This window comes from Triticum urartu, chromosome 1A (assembly GCF_056163025.1).
Source record: "Triticum urartu cultivar PI428250 chromosome 1A, HENAU_Tu73, whole genome shotgun sequence".
Lineage (NCBI taxonomy): Eukaryota > Viridiplantae > Streptophyta > Magnoliopsida > Poales > Poaceae > Triticum > Triticum urartu.
In genome coordinates, this window is record NC_141873.1 from 32,545,710 (window position 1) to 32,562,407 (window position 16,698).

The 16,698-nt window shown below is 51.0% G+C and overlaps 1 protein-coding gene across 1 annotated transcript; it reads right to left on the bottom strand.

The window, feature by feature from the left end:
* Positions 1-14,500: 14,500 nt before the first annotated feature.
* Positions 14,501-16,347, bottom strand: LOC147988764 (uncharacterized). The gene has a single exon (XM_087546723.1). The coding sequence runs from the start codon at positions 16,328-16,330 to the stop codon at positions 14,831-14,833; it is 1,500 nt and encodes a 499-aa protein (XP_087402849.1). The 5' UTR covers positions 16,331-16,347; the 3' UTR covers positions 14,501-14,830.
* Positions 16,348-16,698: the final 351 nt, after the last annotated feature.

The following is a 16,698-nucleotide window of genomic DNA, read 5'->3' on the forward strand; positions in this document are numbered from 1 at the left end:
TATTGACCGGAGACGTGTCTCGGTCATGTCTACATTGTTCTCGAACCCGTAGGGTCCGCACGCTTAAGGTTACGATGACAGTTATATTATGAGTTTATGCATTTTGATGTACCGAATGTTGTTCGGAGTTCCGGATGTGATCATGGACATGATGAGGAGTCTCGAAATGGTCGAGACATAAAGATTGATATATTGGAAGCCTATGTTTGGATGTCGGAAGTGTTCCGGGTGAAATCGGGATTTTACCGGAATACCGGGAGGGTTACCGGAACCCCCCGGGAGCTATATGGGCCATAGTGGGCCTTAGTGGAAAAGAGAAGGGGCTGCCCTAGATGGGCTGCACGCCTCCCCCTTCCCCTAGTCCTATTAGGACTAGGAGAGGTGGCCGGCCCCCTCCTCCTCTTTTCCCCCTCCGCGAATCCTATTCTGACTAGGTTGGGGGGGGGGGGGAATCCTACTCCCAGAGGTCGTAGGACTCTCCTGCGCCCTCCTCCTTGGCCGGCCAGCCTCCCCCCTCTACTCCTTTATATACGGAGGCAGGGGGCACCTCTAGACACACAAGTTGATCCACGTGATCTATTCCTTAGCCGTGTGCGGTGCCCCCTGCCACCATATACCTCGATAATACTGTAGCGGAGTTTAGGCGAAGCCCTGCTGGTGTAGTTCATCAAGATCGTCACCACGCCGTCGTGCTGACGAAACTCTTCCCCGACACGTTGCTGGATCGGAGTCCGGGGATCGTCATCGAGCTGAACGTGTGCTCGAACTCGGAGGTGCCGTAGTTTCGGTACTTGATCGGTTGGATCGTGAAGACGTACGACTACTTCCTCTACGTCGTGTCATCGCTTCCGCAGTCGGTCTGCGTTGGGTACGTAGACAACACTCTCCCCTCTCGTTGCTATGCATCACATGATCTTGCGTGTGCGTAGGAAATTTTTTGAAATTACTACGAAACGCAACAGGGCTTCCTCAAAATGCCCTAGGTCTTCGTGAGCAAGCGAGTTGGATGCACACTGTCGGTGTCAAAACCAGCGGATCTCGGGTAGGGGGTCCCGAACTGTGCGTCTAGGCCGGATGGTAACAGGAGGAAAGGGACACGAAGTTTTACCTAGGTTCGGGCCCTCTCGATGGAGGTAAAATCCTACGTCCTGCTTGATTAATATTGATGATATGGGTAGTACAAGAGTAGATCTACCACGAGATCGAAGAGGCTAAACCCTAGAAGCTAGCCTATGGTATGATTGTTGATGTGTATGTTGTACTACGGACTAAAACCCTCCGGTTTATATAGACACCGGAGAGGGTTAGGGTTACACAAAGTCGGTTACAGTGGTAGGAGATCTTCATATCCGTATCGCCAAGATTGCCTTCCACGCCAAGGAAAGTCCCCTCCGGACACGGGACGGAGTCTTCAATCTTGTATCTTCATAGTCCAGGAGTCCGGCTGAAGGTATAGTCCGGCCATCCGAACACCCCCTAATCCAGGACTCCCTCAATAGCCCCTGAACCAGGCTTCAATGATGACGAGTCCGGTGCGCATATTGTCTTCGGCATTGCAAGGCGGGTTCCTCCTCCAAGTACTTCATAGAAGATTTTGAACACAAAAGATAGTGTCCGGCTCTGCAAAATAAGTTTCCACATATTGCCATAGAGAGAATAATATTTACACAAATCTAATCTGCTGACGTATTCCGTAGTGTGACATCACACCACGGCCAAGCTTTTATTCGAACCGTTTTACTGTCCATCTCAGCGCGTTATGCGAGGCGGTTTCCTTGGCACGTCTTGTTAAAGCAGAGATCGTGTCCCCTTATTCCAGGATTCTCATCAATACGGGCGTGGGTAACCCAACCGCGCCATTGATTACGGCGCTTCATCCACCAATATAAGGGGATAAGGATTCATCTTTTCACCTACACCTTCTTCCTCCTTTGCCTATCCATTTTCGCGCACTCGAGCTCCAGCGCCCAAGTCCGTACTCCCCACCTCAACCTTCTCCAGTCATGTCTGGAGCGGGAGGCAAGTGGATGGTCTCCTCCGTCACGGAGGGACACATCAAAAAGCTGATGAAGGCCGGATACCTGTCTAACGACATTGCGCACCGGCTTCCCAAAGAGGGGCAGCTCATCCCTACCCCTAGGCCCCATGAGAGGGTGGTGTTCCTCCCCCATTTCCTCCGCGGACTGGGTTTCCCTATCCATCCATTTGTCCGGGGGCTCATGTTCTACTATGGCCTGGATTTCCACGATCTGGCCCCGAATTTTGTCCTCAACATCTCGGCGTTTATCTTCGTGTGCGAGGCTTTCCTCCGCATCCGCCCCCATTTCGGCCTATGGCTCAAGACTTTCAACGTCAAGCCGAAGGTGGTGCGCGGCAACCAGGCGGAGTGCGGAGGCGCCATGGTGGGCAAGATGCCCAACGTCTTATTGCTCGAGGGCTCCTTTGTGGAGACCCTGAAGGGGTGGCAATCGGGGTGGTTTTACATCATCGAGCCGCGCGACCCTAAGTGGGTCGCAGCCCCCGAGTTCCGGTCCGGACCCCCAACACGGCTCACGTCCTGAAAAGAGACGGGCCTGTCATGGGGTAGCAAAAAGGAGGTGACCGGACTGCAAACATGCATCCAATCCCTAGTGGACAAGCAGCTCAGGCTCGTCAACGTAGTCTAGGTTATGCTCATCCGCCTGAGCCTCCCGTGTCAACAACGAGCCTTCAATCTGCGGGAGTTCAATCCGGCGCAGCACCGGACTCTGAGCAGGCTCTTCGACACGACGTACGAAGATGCCTGGAAGGTGCTTTTCAAGGGCGCCAAGGCTCCCACATCCGCTACCGAGGATCGCGGATTCAGCGCGCAGCGTCACGCTAGCGCGGTAAGTTTTTTGTACCTTTTATAGGGCACTAGTTTTTCATAGTTTAACTCTGTGCGGGATTTAAGCTCCCTTACCTTTGACAGGATTGGCAGGCGAAGTCCGGACGGATCGACTGTCCGGCACCTTTGCCCGAAGACCCAGCCGATGCCCATTTGGCGAAGCTGCTGGTTCCGGCACCCTATGTGGTGCCGGAGAAGAAGGTCAAGAAGAAGGCCACGGGGACTCGAAAGAGTGCCCGACGCCCGGAGGTGTCGGATTCATCATCCGACGAATCCAAGACGCACTCCTCCCGCAAAGACGAGGAGGAGGAAGAAGAGACCCCTCCCCCTCCAGCGGGGGAAGGGAAGAAAAGGAAGGCCGCCCCAACTGGGGAGGCCGAAGGGTCCAAGAAGGGGAAAACCCTTCCTCCGGACTATTCCGCCGACGCCGACGATGGTGGAAAGGAGTGGGCGCCCAGGGCCAAGCCCCTGGCGGAATCGTAAGTATCCGGATACCAGAGTACTTAATAGTATTCGTTTATTGCACAGCTTTCCCTTATGTCGAATGTGTTTATGCATCCCACCCAAAGACCGGCTCGACGCGTCGTCGAGCGGCTCACTAGACTCGTCGGATGTGAACTCGCTTCCGACGGCTTCCTCCCCCCCGCCCTACGGACGACACCGAAGTGTTGTCCCAATAGGTTCCGAGCCGGGAGGAGGTGGTCCTGGAGGCGCCGCAAGGCGACCTCCCGGACTCCAGGAGTAAAGGGGATGAAACCCCCCAGGGCTCCAAGTCCGGCCCTAGGCCGGACACCGCTTCGGAACATTCAAAGGTTCCAGAGTCCGGCGGGCGACCTCCTTCCAAGAGGAGCAAGCTCGCCGTGCCGGTGACCTCCTTCCAACCGGAGGCGCCGGACAATATGTTGGAGGTGCGCCAAGGCGCCTCCATCGACAAGGGGCACCGCACTATTATGAGTGCGGTGATCCAGAAGGTTCAGTCCGCCAAGAGCGGACTGGCTGAAGCTTGTACCAGCCTTTTAACAGGCTTTGAGGTAAGTAAAGAATGTGTAAATAATATTACCGCATAGACAGTAGCCCCTAATGCTCTGTTTGGCGTTCGGGAAGAAAAGCCGAATAGAGGATCAAATAAAATTCGCAGGAGTCTAACAGAAAGGAGCCAATATGCGTATGCAGGCTTCTCTGCTTGCGTCCGCCGCACTGACTGCGGAAGTGGACATGCTAAAGCAGAAACTCGAGCGGTCCGAGCAAGAGCTCGGGCGTGCCAAGAAGCAGCTCGAGGACAACGAAGGTAAGAAATACCTTGTTTAAATATATATATATATAAGGTGCAATTGCAAAAAATGACAGGATTGTCATAGCTATTGTAGGGGCCACGTATGAGGTGGCGACCCTTAAGCAAGCGTTGGACGAGGCCGAGAAGAGGGCAGCCACGGAGCGCACCGAGCGGGAGAAGTGTGAGGCCGAGGTTGGCATGGTGCGGCAAGAGCTCCAGGCTCTCAAAGACGCGAGCGTCCAAGCTCGCGGTGGCTATTGAAAATGCCAAGTCTGCCAAGGCCGAATCCCAGAAGACCCTCCTGGAGTTTGAGGAGGTGAAGAAGATAGCGGCAGGTAAGGTATTCTTTATGCAAAGAAAACACATAAACATGAGTTACTTGTTACTTACCCGAATCCAGAGCTCTCCAGGAGCGTTCGCAGATCTTCCTCGGAGTGTGTCCGATGCCGCCGCATTCTATCGAGCCGAGGAGGGCAGCTCGATGGAGAAGGTGTTCTGGTCTCAGTACGCTGAGTCCGGACACCCTGTGCCCCTGAGCGACCAGCTGAAGCAACTGGTCGAGCTCCATAAGGCGTCCGAACAGGCCATGAAGGGCCTCATAGTTCGGCTGTGGCCTGGAGAGGCTTAGCCTGGGAGCTATTTCGGGCTGGTGCGGCGGCTGGTGGAGGCCTATCCAAGACTCGAAGTCATCAAGCGCTCCGTCTGCATTGAAGGTGCCCGTAGGGCCCTTGCCCGTGCTAAGGTGCACTGGGGCAAGCTGGATGCTGAGAAGCTTGTGAAGGACGGGCCACCGGCGGGGAAAGAGCATCGCAAGCCCGAAAATTATTATAAGGATGTTCTGAAGGGTGCCTGCCTTGTGGCGGATGAATGTTCCAGAGATGTAATTTTTGTGTAAAAACTCGCTCGTTTTGTCCTGTGCGCTGAAAGCTTGTTCATATGCGCTAAGCAATGCTGTTTGAATTTAAAATATTACCTTCTGTGCGGCTGTTTATCAATTCTGAGAGATGGCAAGTCGTCGGCTTCTGCCCCCATGCCGCTAGTGCTGGGGTGTTTGGGGATAAACCTGAGCGATCTTTTTCCCATGTTTGGGTCCTTCGAGGGAGGTGCTCAGCCCAACGAACAAGGCAATCGGACTATAATGCGTGAACACTCTCACTTAGCCATAGAATTCTATAATTTTAAACTTCGGCGAAGCCCCTGGTATTCGGAAGACCGAGTTCGGGGCGCTATCCACGCCTTGGCCGGACAGAGCCGGCTCCTCGCCCTAAGCGGCATAAGTCGTTAGGGACTCAAAAAACCTCTCGAACAGCGACCAGCTCTCGCTTCATCATGACAGTCAGTTTTAGCTTTCTCCACTGAGGTGCTCAAGCCAGCTCAACCGGGGTACAATCGCAGTGGTTCTCCTAGTGCTACCTTAGCCGATATAGCGGAACGTAAGGCACCAAAACATGGGAGCCGGGCAAACCCAACTATTGACCCAAGACATGATTCGGAGCCGATGCATATAATGCTATAAGTTCAGGGTGCCGCACTTGTTAAAGTGTTCGGACTTCTCACACCATATTGAGGGGTACTAAAGCCCCTGGCGTATTTTGGCCGTACCAACGTGTACGGGTGCAACATGTCGTTAAGGAACATATATAAAGAAAAAAGGTAATGCAAAAATAGATGAAGGCTATGCATTGTTTATTAAAAAGGTGTGCGATCAAGGCAGAACGATACAAGTAATGTGATAAGTGGAAGGGTGGACTAGTTAACATGTCTGTTCCAGGGGCAAGCTGCGGAATAGTATGCGGAACGGGTATACTGCTCGTGATAGAGACCACCTGGGAGTTCCGTAATGCGGCGTGGCTTGTCTGCTTCCCTGGTTCTTGCATCGTTTGTGCGGCAATTGAACTGCCGAACAGGCCTTCCAAAGGATGAAGTCCTGAAAGTAAGAGAAAATTAAAAAATCGGCAGCCCCTGGTACGGTTTAAGCCGTGTTTTGGGCGTGCCGTGATGGTGCCCCTCCCCCTGTGCCCATGGCATCTCTAGAGCGTAGTTATGTACGCGAAGTACTGGCGTCGCCTTTTTGCGAGGGTTTGGGTTGGGGCCGCATTGCTACGCCTGCTCGGATCATGCCAGGCGGTCTTGTTGTAGGTTACTCCGGGCGCGCTTGACGGTGTCCGGTTGTTTAGTGGCGGGACTGGAGAACTGCCTAGATAGGCTACTTTGTACTTCCGCTGCAAGGGCCGCCGTGTGCTCCTCCGTTCGGAGGGAGCGTTCGGTGTTTCCATTGACCGTAATTACTCCTTGAGGGCCTGGCATCTTGAGCTTAAGGTATGCGTAATGCGGTACCGCATTGAACTTAGCGAATGCGGTTCGCCCGAGCAATGCGTGATAACCACTGCGAAACGGGACTATGTCGAAGATTAGCTCCTCGCTTTGGAAATTATCCGGAGATCCGAAGACCACTTCAAGTGTGACTGAGCCTGTACAGTTGGCCTCTACACCTGGTATTACGCCTTTAAAGGTCGTTTTGGTGGGCTTAATCCTCGAGGGTTCTATGCCCATTTTCCGCACTGTATCCTGGTAAAGCAGGTTCAGTTTGCTGCCGCCGTCCATAAGGACTCTAGTGAGATGAAATCCTTCAATAATTGGGTCTAGGACCAATGCGGCGAATCCGCCATGACGGATGCTAGTGGGATGATCCCTTCTATCAAAGGTGATCGGGAAGGAGGACCATGGGTTGAACTTTGGGACGACTGGCTCTACCGCGTATACGTCCCTTAACGCGCGCTTCCGCTCCCTTTTGGGGACGTGGGTTGCGTATATCATGTTCACCGTCCGCACTTGTGGGGGAAAACCCTTCTGTCCACTGTTGTTCGGCGGCCGGGGCTCCTCGTCGTCATCGCTATGCAGCCCCTTGTCTTCATTTTCAGCGTTTAACTTGCCTGCCTGCTTGAACACCCAACAATCCCTGTTGGGTGATTGGCCGGCTTTTCGGGGGTGCCATGTATCTGGCACGAGCGGTCCAGTATTCGGTCCAAACTGGACGGGCCCCTAGGATTCCTTTTGAATGGCTTTTTCTGCTGACCGGATTTAGATCCTCTGAATCCGGCATTAACTACCGTATCCTCAGCATTGTCGCCGTTAATGCGGTGCTTCTACTTGTTGCGACGCGACTTGCCACTACTATCCCTGGTGTCCGAGTTACCAGGGTTCTTGGTCATATTGTTGCTACGAGCAAGCCAGCTGTCTTCTCCCGCGTAAAAGCGGGTCATGAGTGTCGTGAGTGCTACCATAGATTTCGGCTTTTCCTGACCAAGGTGTCGGGCCAGCCACTCGTCACAGATATTGTGCTTGAAGGCTGCTAGGGCCTCAGCGTCCGGACAGTCAACTATTTGATTTTTGTTTGTTAGGAACCGTGTCCAGAATTGCCTGGCCGATTCCTCTGGCTGCTGAATTACGTGACTTAGGTCATCGGCATCCGGGGGTCGCACATAAGTGCCCTGGAAATTGTCGAGGAATGTGGCTTCCAGGTCCTCCCAACAACTGATTGATCCTGTTGGCAAGCTGTTAAGCCAATGTCGAGCTGGTCCTTTAAGCTTGAGTGGGAGGTATTTGATGGCGTGGAAATCATCGTCGCGGGCCATGTGGATATGAAGGAGATAGTTCTCGATCCATACCGCAGGATCTGTTGTGCCATCATATGATTCGATGTTTACGGGTTTGAAACCCTCGGGGATTTGATGATCCATTATTTCGTCTGTAAAGCAGAGTGGGTGTGCGGCGCCTCTATACTGGGCTATATCATGACACAGCTCCAGTGAGCCTTGTCTACTGTGTTCGGCCCTGCCGAATTTGTGGCCGGCGTGACGGTTGCCGTCTCGAGCCGTGGGGGGCACCCACGCGATCCATAGATCGATCTTGTTTGCCTTGCCTTGTACTCCAATATATCTCGTAAGTCCGGCGCATATTCCCGTGCCTTGGTACGGGGTGCGGCTTGAGTGGAGGGCCGAGAGACCTCTCTGTCGTGGCCACGAGATGGTCGGTCGGCCGCATCAAGTGCTTCCTCCTCTAATCGGGGTAGCAACCTGCGCTTTGGGTAGCTCTTGGAGGGGCGTTCGAGTTTATGCTCTTCGGCCGCAAGGACTTCAGTCCATCTGTCGACTAGCAAATCTTGATCAGCTCTAAGCTACTGCTGTTTTTTCTTGAGGCTTCTTGCCGTGGCCATAAGCCTGCATTGAAAACGCTCTTGCTCGACAGGATCCTCTGGCATGACGAATTCGTCGTCGTCGAGGCTTGCCTCGTCTTTGGAGGGAGGCATATAATTATCGTCCTCGACCTCTCTGTCTGCCGCTCTCTCATGAGGGCTGGTTTCTCCATCCTCCTGTGCTAAATCTTGCTGGAGGGGGTTTTCTTCGGCGCTTTCCGGAGTATTATTATCTCCCGTGCTGGAATCACCATGTTTGTTTTGGCGGGATTTTGAGCGGCGCCGCTGACGCCGGCGCTTAGGCTGTTTCTTGGAGGGGTCATCCTCCGCTGTTCCATCGCCATCTCCCTCTTTTGGGGTGTCCACCATGTATATGTCATACGATGAGGTGGCTTTCCAGGGCCTAGTAGGCGCTCGTTCTTCATCATCTCCTTCATCAGCGTCTATACCGTCGATGTCTTCGGAGTCGAAGTCGAGCATGTCGGTTAATTCGTCGACAGTGGCTACGAAGTGGGTGGTGGATGGGCTTTGAATTTCTTCATCGTCCGTACCCCAACCTTGCTGACTGTAGTCCGTCCAGGGCTCTCCTGATAAAGAGAGAGACTTCAGTGACTTCAGGATATCGCCCAAAGGCGAGTGCTAAAAGATGTCCGCGGCAGTGGACTCCATGATCGGCGCCTAATCGGATTCGATTGGCAGGGGCGCGGAGGGTTCGGAGTCCGGAGAGGAGTCCGGCTCCTTGGAGTCACGAGTCTCGCAGAGTAAGGGGCTGGTGTTCGGCTCAATCGTCGTTAGGGTCGCAGCCCCCGAGGTGGTGTCCAACCGCCCATCCTCGATCGGCGCAGTTGGCTCCGAATTAGGGATCGGAGCTGATGCGGGTGCGGCCTCCAGGGCACTGTTCGGCGGCAGAGCTAAATCATGCTCGTCGTGACAGAGCGGCGTGCTCGGCAGTGGCTCGAATCCGTCGAAGATCAAGTCTCCGCAGATGTCAGCCGTGTAGTTTAAACTTCCAAATATGACCTGACGGCCGGGGGCGTAGCTTTCGATCTGCTCCAGACGGCCAAGCGAATTGGCCCGCAGTGCGAAGCCGCCGAAGACGAAGATCTGTCCAGGAAGGAAGGTCTCACCCTGGACTGCATCGCTATTGATGATCGTAGGAGCCATCGAGCCTGATGGCGATGACACAGAGGAACTCTCAATGAAAGCACCAATGTCGGTGTCAAAACCGGCGGATCTCGGGTAGGGGGTCCCGAACTGTGCGTCTAGGCCGGATGGTAACAGGAGGCAAGGGACATGAAGTTTTACCCAGGTTCGGGCCCTCTCGATGGAGGTAAAACCCTACGTCCTGCTTTATTAATATTGATGATATGGGTAGTACAAGAGTAGATCTACCATGAGATCGAAGAGGCTAAACCCTAGAAGCTAGCCTATGGTATGATTGTTGATGTGTACGTTGTCCTACGGACTAAAACCCTCCAGTTTATATAGACACAGGAGAGGGTTAGGGTTACACAAAGTCGGTTACAGTGGTAGGAGATCTTCATATCTGTATCGCCAAGCTTGCCTTCCATGCCAAGGAAAGTCCCCTCCGGACACGGGACGGAGTCTTCAATCTTGTATCTTCATAGTCCAGGAGTCCGGCTGAAGGTATAGTCCAGCCTTCCGAACACCCCCTAATCCAGGACTCCCTCACACACCCACTAGTTTCTTTTGTTGAGATTTCATACATTTATAGCTCTAGTGCATCCGTTGCATGGCAATCCCTACTGACTCACATTGATATCTATTGATGGACATCTCCATAGCCCGTTGATACGCCTAGTTGATGTGAGACTATCTTCTCCTTTTTGTCTTCTCCACAACCACCATTCTATTCCACCTATAGTGCTATATCCATGGCTCACGCTCATGTATTGCGTGAAGATTGAAAAAGTTTGAGAACATCAAAAGTATGAAACAATTGCTTGGCTTGTCATCGGGGTTGTGCATGATTTGAATACGTTGTGTGGTGAAGATGGAGCATAGCCAGACTATATGATTTTGTAGGGATAGCTTTCTTTGGCCATGTTATTTTGAGAAGACATGATTACTTAGTTAGTATGCTTGAAGTATTATTATTTTTATGTCAATATTAAACTTTTGTCTTGAATCTTATGGATCTGAATATTTTTGCCACAATAAAGAGAACTACATGGATAAATATGTTAGGTAGCATTCCACATCAAAATTCTGTTTTTATCATTTACCTACTCGAGGACGAGCAGGAATTAAGCTTGGGGATGTTGATACGTCTCCAACGTATCTATAATTTTTGATTGTTCCATGCTATTATATTGTCAACCTTGGATGTTTTATATGCATTTATATGCTATTTTATATGATTTTTGCGATTAACCTATTAACCCAGAGCCTAGTGCCAGTTTCTGTTTTTTTCTTGTTTTAGAATATCGCAGAAAAGGAAAATCAAACGAAGTCCAATTGACCTGAAACTTCACGGAACTTATTTTTGGATCAGATGAAGCCCAGAAGACTTGGAGTGCACGTTAGGGGATCAACGAGGAAGCCACGAGGCAGGGGGCGCGCCCACCCCCTGGGCGCGCCCTCCACCCTCGTGCCCTCCTGGCGTTCTTCTTCCGCCTATATATCTCCATATACCCTAAAATGATCGGGGAGCACAATAGATCAGGAGTTTCGCCGCCAGAAGCCTCCGTAGCCACCGAAAACCAATCTAGACCTGTTCCGGCACCCTGCCGGAGGGGGCAATCCCTCTCCGCTGGCCATCTTCATCATCTCGGTGCTCTCTATGACGAGGAGGGAGTAGTTCTCCCTCGGGGCTGAGGGTATGTACCAGTAGCTATGTGTTTGATCTCTCTCTCTCTCTCTCTCGTGTTCTTGAGGTGATACGATCTTGATATATCGCGAGCTTTGCTATTATAGTTGGATCTTATGATGTTTCTCCCCCTCTACTCTCTTGTAATGGATTGAGTTTCCCCTTTGAAGTTATCTTATCAGATTGAGTCTTTAAAGATTTGAGAACACTTGATGTATGTCTTGCCGTGCGTATCTGTGGTGACAATGGGATATCACGTGATTCACTTGATGTATGTTTTGGTGATCAACTTGCGGGTTCCGCCCATGAACCTATACATAGGGGTTGGCACATGTTTTCGTCGTGATTCTCTGGTAGAAACTTTAGGGCACTCTTTGAGGTTCTATGTGTTGGTTGAATAGATGAATCTGAGATTGTGTGATGCATATCGTATAATCATACCCACGGATACTTGAGGTGACATTAGGGTTTTGGTTGATTTGTGTCTTAAGGTGTTATTCTAGTACGAACTCTAGGGCTGTTTGTGACACTTATATAAATAGCCCAACGGATTGATTGGAAAGAATAACTTTGAGGTGGTTGCGTACCCTACCATAATCTCTTCGTTCGTTCTCCGCTATTAGTGACTTTGGAGTGACTCTTTGTTGCATATTGAGGGATAGTTATGTGATCCAATTAAGTTATTATTGTTGAGAGGACTTGCACTAGTGAAAGTATGAACCCTAGGCCTTGTTTCCTAGCATTGCAATACCGTTTACGCTCACTTTTATCATTAGTTACCTTGCTGTTTTTATATTTTCATATTACAAAAACCTTTATCTACCATCCATATACCACTTGTATCATCATCTCTTCGCCGAACTAGTGCACCTATACAACTTACCATTGTATTGGGTGTGTTGCGGACAAAAGACTCTATGTTATTTGGCTGCAGGGTTGCTTGAGAGAGACAATCTTCATCCTACGCCTCCTACGGATTGATAAACCTTATGTCATCCACTTGAGGGAAATTTGCTACTGTCCTACAAACCTCTACACTTGGAGGCCCAACAACGTCTACAAGAAGAACGTTGTGTAGTAGACATCAATGCCCTTCCTCGCCGGCCAGCAAAAGACAGAGCACTGTGGAGTGCTCTGCTAGTCGGCAATGGGGTGTATATAGGCAACTCATTTGTCCCGGTTCGTGGCTGGAACCGGGACTAAAGCCCAGCCTTCTGTCCCGGTTCGAGCCAAGAACCGGGACCAATGTTTGTGGGCCAGGAGCGAGGCCCATTGGTCCCGGTTTGTGCCTAGAACCGGGACAAATGGGTCCATACGAACCGGGACCAATGGCCACGAGGCCCCGGCCGCCCCCCTGGGCTAAAGAACCGGGACGAATGCGTCCATTGGTCCCGGTTTGTGGCAGAACCGGGACTAATGGGCTGGTCAGACCCGAACGAAAGCCCCTTTTTCTACTAGTGATGGCTCTTGTTATGGCTGCTCGCACGCTTCAGCGGGGGCCTGACGGAGCTGGGTTACACGTGAAGGTACGATTGCTGTCCTGGCGATGGGGGTCTGCACTAGCTCCAGGTGAGAACTCTGCATCATTTTTGTCGATTCCGGCAGCTACAGTGTCTGTGGACGTCATTTTCCTCGTGGAGGTGCTGTAGTGGAGCTTGTGACACGCTCGCCACCTTGTTTCGTGGCATCTGGGTGAAAATCTATGATCGGCCTTGCTGGTTTGGATGACGGCGGTGTGTCCTCGACACCACTTCCTCCTTGGAGGTGTCATCATGGAGACTCAAACGACGGCTTTCGTAACTGTGTGTGGTTGAAGGTGGTGTGTTAGGTGGTGGTGGTGCTGCCAACTTGGGGTTGACGGTGGTGGCCTCGGCTGATTAGTGTGGTGGATGCTTGTTGTGGGTGTGATGGTGGTGGTGTCGCGGCCGGCTTGGGGTCGATGGTGGTTGTATGGTGGTGTTCTTTGGGGATTCAGCGACAGTGCCTTTGGTGCTACAGGGCAGCCACTTGTATCCTTTCGCGAAGATGTCTCGCCCTTGTTATTACGTTGTGCATGCTCAAGACCCTCCCATGGCTACCAATGTGTTGCGGCGAGCTTTCTACTCTTGGTGACGTCTCGGTTCATCTGTGCTCATTGATTGTACAAGATGCCTCCCGAACCTGCTAATCGTTCCAAATTTCCATGGCGGAGCTTCGAGTCAAGGTTCGTGTTTAATTCCATGCATTGATTGTGGATGCTCATGAGTTGCGCCGTGGGGCTCGGTACACAAGCCGGTGCAATGCGTCGGGCTCCTGGCAAAGTTCTGGTATTGTGATCCCTTGATGACACCCCACATCTACTTGTTTTTTCATGGTGTCGGTCCTTTAGTCTGCTAGCTAGACATGCCTTGTCTTGGGTGTTTTTTTTTCTCTTCTTCCTTTTCCTTTCCTGCTACATGTAAGGTTCTCGGTCACTTCCCTCATAAATGGGGTCAACTTATTCAGGTTTTCTTTATAAACTGGATCAGTCAAAGCCTAAGGGGTGTGACTCTTGAGTCTTGACTTTGGTCGCTTTTGAGCAATATATTCAGGTGGGAGAAATCTCCCCGCGGTGATTCCACTCACTAATCTTGAGCGATGCAAGAACACTATGCACACGATTTGTCTCTCTCATTCGTGTGCACATAAGGTGGTGTTGGACAAGGCAGCGGAAAGAGTTAACCTACAGCCTTTCGCCGGGGGGTTGACATCATACGAACCTGCTGGGGCATAGCAGTCAGCAGTTGCAGGTGACCTCGTGCAATAAATGCAGCTCGGTTTGCATATAATTTTTAAAAAAGGAACTTGCAAAATGATGAACATATTTATCTGGTGTTGCAGAACCTGTAGTGGCGCTGTACTGGCGTGCCAGCTTAGGTGACCAAAGCATACATCTCAGTTAACGAATATTGTAAAACAGCAAAGTAAACTTGAAATGGTACATATGATTGGTGGTTCTCAAACGAATGAGATTACACAGTTAGAGACAAAGTTATTGCGTGAAATTGCATGCTGCACTAAGATACGATGACAGATCGAAAATGCCGACAAGCTACATCCTAGTGCTGCGAACATACTGATCTCAGAGTCTTGTTCAGCTTGGACAGGTATAAGATGGACCGGTTGACATGGGCGGAGCTAGTTGAGGACTTGGGTGTACAAATGTATATCCACTAGTTTGGCAAAATGCTTGTATACTTAGGTATAATTCATATATATAACACTATACATAAATAAACTTGAGTAAAAGTATTTTACTGGTCTATATACACCCATTGTTCAGTTGTTGGCTCCACCACTACCGGTTGATGATCATGAATGTTGCCATCAGATTAACCATACACAGCACCAGGATGATACGAACCGGTGCCTGCAGTCCCTTAGTGCCTGTGATGAGGCATGTTCGTAGTACGTGGCTGTGGAGTTACTTGGCCCTGAACATACCATTGAAGCTTGAGATTGCAGGCGTCCAAGGATGTTGGCATACTCTTGGTGCTACTCCCACAAACTATACTACTATTTAGTTTGGGAATTGAAAAATGGACATCGATCGAGTGAAACTAAACTGTGGACAAACATATTTTTCCCATCGATCACAAGATCCCTCTAGGTTCAATAACAATGTGTACATAAGAATAAATAAAGAGGTCATCCCAAGATCAGTTCAGGAAGAGGCCTGAGCCCAAAAATTTTCATCATTCGTCTCACCACCATTTGCTCATCATCGCTCCATGGACATGTTTGTTGCCCGACCATCCGCCAATCCCAGAGTCCGATGTACCGAACATGGCCATCCTTCAGCAAAACAATGCGTTGCAACGATGTGCACACCCTCACAACATACTTCAAAAGCCATATGTTACGCTGCGTGTATCCAATCACGACCAGCTCCTTGAGGTGATGGTGCCGAAGCTCATTGCCTGATTTTGACCAATTCATCCCGCGCAGGCAATCTGGCTCCGTTTCTGAGTGGGGCACGTGGATGTGCAGGACCTCGAGAAATGTCGAGGCCATGAGGAGGCCACGTGTCCATGAGATATCCCAATTTGAAGGCACGTCAGCGACAAGGAGCTTTTTCAGGTGCAGCAACTTCTTCTCTAGATGACTGGGCCGAATCCATGTTCTCCGCCCAATAAATCGGATGACAAGGTTCGTCATGGTGGGGGACATACCGAGGAACGAGTCAAACTCATCTATCCATCGTGCTGCCACTTTACTATCATCCTCTAGAGAGAATGAGAGGTTAGTGTCCATGAGGCTCGGAACTGAGCCAAATAGAATCTTTGAAGTGTGGGTTAGGCAGCACGCCAGGCGGACAAGCATTGGGAGGTCGCGCAGCTCGATCACAAAGAACGAGCACTCTTCCAGGACGAGCTCCCTGATATGTGAACAGGGCGCGTCCACCACCAGAGTGGTATGTGCACAGCAGCAGAACGTGAGGTGAAGCACTTGGAGCCCGGTGCAGTCTTTGAACACCCTCTCATACATGGCGACGGGCGTGGAAGCAGACATGTCACGCAGTATGAGCTTGGTGAGCGTGTTGTAGCTATGCAGCGGTGGCAGTGCACAGTACTTGCCCAGCGTCAGGCTGCGAAGGCAAGACCGGAGGTTGAGACAGTTGTGGGGGAAGCTGTATGTCTGCGTGTGATCATAACCAGACGATTGCCTGACGACAACCTCCAGATCTTCCACCCCCCATGCGCCGACCGCAACATTGATTAGGCGGTCCACACAGATGCTATTGTATGTCCGAAAAAACTCAAGACGGAGGGTCTTCACGCGCCGGTCATGGCCACTGTCTGCTTCCAAGAAGCTCGTGATTCCGTTGGTAAATGACCTGATTGTATCGATCTCGCATCGCGCCTTGAGACCGTCGAGTGTCCCGGCCAAAGTGGCGTCACGCGGCAAGTTGCGTTGGCGAAGGGCGACGGTCCGTTCGTACTCCGGCGGGAGTATGTCGCTCACCCTGAAGTCGAGCACCGACAACTCACGGGGGATGCGAACCCATCGCCTGGCTAGGACGGCCATGGAGAGCACTGTTCGGGTGTCCAGCCTGCTTACTATGAGGAGGATCACATCATCATGAAGCACGCTAAGGCGGTCCTCGCCGCCAGACGTGCGAGGCCGCACTCGATGCAACATCGGCATGGCTTTCGGTGGCAATGGCAGAGCAGAAAGTTTCGCAGTTCCTGTGCCATATAAAAAAATATCAGCATCAAATATAGTACACAGTCTTACCGAAAAGAACAACATAAATAGGTTTTACAATAAATATTATAGCTCACCAAATAATATGTTTAGAGTTAGCAAATACAAATAGTTAGGAAGAAACAACAGTCTTAGGTAAACAAAATAGTCTCTTCATTTTTGACAATTGTACAGCATAAGTAACACCAAACTAGCATAAGAACCTAGTGACTTGACACAAAACAGAAGAGTGGAGGTGATAAAACTGCTCGATGCATTGGCATACCAGAAAGAAATCGAATGGTGGGCGCACTAGTCAAAAAGAAAAA

Excerpts from the sequence above, each read along its gene's own strand:
- LOC147988764 (XM_087546723.1), bottom strand. The coding sequence starts at position 16,330 with ATGCCGATGTTGCATCGAGTGCGGCCTCGCACGTCTGGCGGCGAGGAC.